General features: G+C 43.0%; 1 protein-coding gene across 1 annotated transcript in view; it reads right to left on the bottom strand.

Moving 5' to 3' along the window:
* DNAH8 (dynein, axonemal, heavy chain 8) overlaps positions 1-4,688 on the bottom strand; it is a 272,357-nt gene that overhangs the window by 128,100 nt on the left and 139,569 nt on the right. Inside the window, exons 50-53 of the mRNA XM_005873788.2 lie at positions 4,403-4,644; positions 4,184-4,324; positions 2,218-2,455; positions 85-227 (exon numbers count right to left, since the gene is read on the bottom strand). Of these exons, the coding sequence (XP_005873850.1) occupies positions 85-227; positions 2,218-2,455; positions 4,184-4,324; positions 4,403-4,644 (764 nt within the window). The remainder of the gene's footprint in view (positions 1-84; positions 228-2,217; positions 2,456-4,183; positions 4,325-4,402; positions 4,645-4,688) is intronic.

Below are 4,688 nucleotides of genomic sequence, written 5' to 3'. Positions count from 1 at the left end.
AATTTAATTTTTCCATCTGTGGTGTGTGGGAAAGGATGTGCTTCTTACATGGTTTGCAATCATCTAAGAAACTATCCAACTTACTTTATTTTGTTTTGCAATGGTGTCTATCAAGAAATTTGTTCTAACATTGTCAACATTTGGAACCAAAATTGATGAATACTCTGGAATACTGTCAGTCGGATAAAAATATGGCTGAAGTTTCTTATTCCAGTGCTCCCAATCACCTATGCAGGAAGTAAAAATTCATCTTCATCAAACTGCATTCTTCGAAAGTAATCAGAATACAAAAATGCAAGCGATATAAATAATCAACAGAATCATAAAAACATTTAAAACGTTTTCCTAAAACATGTTAACATATGTGCTTATCTAACTTCTTCTCTACTAAGCTAATGTTTGTTTATCTAATATACTGTATGTGACATTTGGTAAATTTGTTTTGCTTTCTTATAAAGGTTTTCAATTGCTAAATTATTCATCCAGAGGGATTGGGCCTAAAATGCAATACAAATCAACTGGAGGTGAAACCAATGAGGTGTGTAGTATCTAGTAGGAAAGCCACACCCACTGAAAGGATGGGAAAGACCATAGAAAGGATAACTATAGAACTGATATCACTTCTCCCTTAATGATCTGGTAGAATTCACCAATGAGGTCATCTGAGCCTGGAGTTTTCTTTGCGAAAAGGTTTTACCCACTAATCACAGTTTTTAAGTAGATATAGGAATATTTAGGGTATCTATTTTCTTCTTGATGATGCTTGGTAGTTTTTTATCTTTCAAGGAATTTGTCCATTTCATCTACACTATCAAATGCATTTTCATAGCGTTGCTTCTAACATTCATTTCTTATTTGTGTTCATGTCTGTAGGATCTGTAGTGATCACGAGTTCCCCCTTTCATTCTGGACAACAGTGAGTTATGCCTTTTCTTTCTCCCCTGATATCTCTAATGAGAGATTTATCAATGTTATTGATCTTTTCAAAGAACATCTTTGGTTGGGCTCTGGATCCTAAGAGAATTCGTACCTAGATTTAAGGATGCATTTAATTTTAGTTTGCATTTTGAATTAGACTTTCTTTTTATCATCCCAAATCTAATCACCTGCTATAAAATTATTGGTCATTCTGGATAAAGATGGCCAGCTGAAAAAAATTCATGTACCTCAGTCTCTTTTTAAAGGCCCTTTAAAATACAAACTTTCACTTAATCTCCATTTTCAAATGATTCTCCTACCCTCAAATGTGCCTGGTGTCCCCTAAGTCCAGGCAACCCTGTGTTTTACACTTTCCAACCAATAATTCTTCCATCCTTGACCAGCGTGGGGTCGGTGCCGCTGTCTAGCAGTGTGGCTTTGGAAAGAGGACCTGGAGCCGTGTTTCTTAAGCAGACTGACAAGCAGCCTTCCTGTTCTTACCTCCCCCTTTGCCTCAGTGTCCGATGCCTGAGCCCTTTGAAGGTTCTGTGACGTACACCACACTGCTGCGTAACTCTTCCCACTGCTGGTGCAGGGCTTACCTTTGCCCTTGTGCTCAACCAACTGCCACTTACCTTCCTGCTTTCTTGCTTTCAATATGAAGTTATTGCAGTCTACTCTCCTGTTCTTTTGAGTTTGTGCATTAGAAAATACCTTTGCTATTTCAGAGTTTTAGAAAGAATCAGAGGCAAATGCAGTTCTTAGGAAGCATGATTTTCCTTCTCTGAGACTTAGAAGCAGTGGGAGTTAGGCTCTGGATGGAGGTACCAAGCTCAAAGGCATTTCTTTTACAGACAGGTGAGCTGGCTCCTGCCACACACGGGCTACATGTAAGGTGGGCCCGTCTGTTTGGTTCACTCTCTATTTACTCTAACATTTCCAACAGGGAAGCTGTGGGATCGATCTGATCCCGCGTCGTGAAGAACCTGTGTTCCCTACACTGCTGCCTTTTCCTTGTCAATCATTTGAAAGGAGGTGATGTACGAGGTATTGCCAACTTGTTTATGCCAGATGTCCCGTAGGCCACTCCAAAAGAAGTCAGTAGTCGCCATACCTGTTCCCAGCGTGGCCATCATGCAAAATTATACTATTCTTTGCATCTGTGACCTTTCAAAATGTTTTAGCAATGATGTCACTCGTAACTGGTTTAAAGTTTCCCCATGGAGAGTTCATGGAAGTTTACATTTTCCCCATCTTTAGAAATGTCATTTCATTTCAGGGAGAAGTCGCTATGCTTACCGTAATCAGTAACATAAAACTCGTACATGGTGTAATTTGTGCCTTTAGGGATTTCTGGTAACAATATCTTGCTTTTGTGGCTTCTCATAAAGGTTTCAAGCTTATCTCTGCTGTCCAATTCCAGAAGAGCTCCTAAGCTCCACATGAGGCCAAACACAAATAATTTATGAAGATGATCGACACTCGAAATTCCACCTTCTTCCTTGGAGGGAATCAAGCCTTCCAGAAGAGTGAGAGACTGAAAATATTTAAAATACAATAAAATAAATTTTTATATTTAAAACCTTAAATAAAAAACTTTAAACGATACTAAATTTAGAAGACGGGAAAGAGAAACAAATGTGTGTCCACATATCGCTTGGTCACTGTCCAACAGCCACCAGCATGTAGAGGGAACGTGGTCCTGCTTTAGACAGACCGCGTCGTCTAGCAGGAAGGATGCTAAGCTGGGGACCAGGAGGTGTGGTTTCTACTCCCAGCTCACAGCACTGACCTGAGGTCCCATTTCCTGACCTGAAATGCAGAAAGCCTACACTAGCTGTTTTCTAGTTTCTGGTTCTAAAGCAGCGGTTCTCAACCTGTGGGTCGCGACCCCTTTGGCGGTCGAACGACCCTTTCATGGGGGTCGCCTAAGACCATCCTGCATATCAGATATTTACATTCCAATTCATAAAGCAGCAACACTACAGTTATGAAGTAGCAACGAAAATAATTTTATGGTTGGGTCACAACATGAGGAACTGTATTTAAAGGGCCAGAAGGTTGAGAACCACTGTTCTAAAGTTTGGTTACTCCAAGTTTCTAGACCAAAGATTGTCTTTCTTTTCACATTTTGCAAGGCTCCGCAAACTGTGGCCCCAGGGGCCAGCCACCTGTCGGGCAAATGAAGTCTCACTAAAACCCAGTCACGTTCATGTGTGTAGAGTGTCTGGCTGCGTTTGCAATACAACAGCAGAGCTGAGTGGTTGAGACAGAGTGTTGTGCAAAGCCTAACACATGTACTAGCTGCTCCTTTAAAAATGTGTGCCGACCCCCCCTTCGGCTTCAGAAAGAAATAGATTTACAGTGAAACATCCTCAGTCTTGCAAAACAAAATTATTTCAAAATTTTCCACTTTTGTTATGCATTTTAAAGTAATTACTAAATATTTTTTTTTTGGCCTTGTGTACTCTTTCTAATCTACCTACCCTCGCTGACAGACGCTCCTTACACTAAGAATCACACACTGGAATGGATAAGGAAGGATCACCTATGGACTAGAATCAGGAGATAAAAGTCTATGCTTAATTCTTTTTTTTTCTAAAGACTAAGAAGGAAAACTGAGCAGGAGGAGGTGGGGGGGGGGGTTTTTTTTAAAAACTGCCTGGAGAATTGTCTCCAAGTCTCCCCATCTGCTATCTGCTAAATCCACTCAGCCAAGGCGGCATCCAGGTTGAACGGATTGCCAGCAGCTCCTTCCTGTGTTTCCCGTAGAGCTGCGAGCTTTACTTATTTGCCCACTCTCGTTATTAGACACACTTCCTGGGCAGGTCACCAAGCTTGCCGAGGGGAAAGAGAGTTCATTCCTCTCCCCCGACTACCACCCCCTGGGAGGTGAAAATAACAGAGAGATGGCAGTCAGGGCATTCCTGAGGCTTCAACAGGAACCCAACTTTGCAGAGCCCTCGCCGCCGCCGCCGGATAAAAACACTTCTGCAGGCCCTAACCGGTTTGGCTCAGTGGATAGAGCATCGGCCTGCGGACTGAAGGGCCCCAGGTTCGATTCCGGTCAAGGGCATGTACCTTGGTTGCGGGCACATCCCCAGTAGGGGGTGTGCGGGAGGCAGCTGATCGATGTTTCTCTCTCATCGATGTTTCTAACTCTCTATCCCTCTCCCTTCCTCTCTGTAAAAAATCAATAAAATATATTTTAAAAAAAGAACCTCAAATCTAATATAACCAAACAAAAACAAAAACAAAAACTTACTTGCACAATATAGTTGCACTCTAAGAGCTGCATTTTGGGGTTGAGGCTTAGTTTCATGTATGTATACACATCTTCAAATACCTTATCGTACAGACTTTGGAACACAGTGGCCTCCTGCGTAGTGCGCTTCTTCAGCCAGGCCTGCAGCACACAAACAGGGTGTGTTTATTAAGAAAGCGGAGCCCGGAAGGCAGAGCGGCCCCGGGTCTCGGTCCCCACCTGCAGTATCGGCCTCCAGTTGAGGGCGGAGCTGCTGATGTAGACCATGCCCATCCTGGACACGGTGGCGGGGGAGGCGTTCTCGATGTTGTGCACCTCGAACAGAAGCTTGCAGTGGGGGGACATGGGGATGCGATCCCCGTTGGCCAGCGTGAGCGTCTTGTTGTCGTCCAGCACGGAATTCAGGTTCTCGATCCAAATGGCATCCACGGGGCCATCCAAAATCAGGAAAATGTTCTCACCTGCGAAGCATTGCCACGGAAAATTAAGCAAGTAACTGTTCCTA

Source organism: Myotis brandtii, unplaced genomic scaffold (genome assembly GCF_000412655.1).
Source record: "Myotis brandtii unplaced genomic scaffold, ASM41265v1 scaffold420, whole genome shotgun sequence".
NCBI lineage: Eukaryota > Metazoa > Chordata > Mammalia > Chiroptera > Vespertilionidae > Myotis > Myotis brandtii.
The sequence above is the reverse complement of the archived record's forward strand: the minus strand, read 5'-3'. Positions and strand labels throughout refer to the sequence as shown.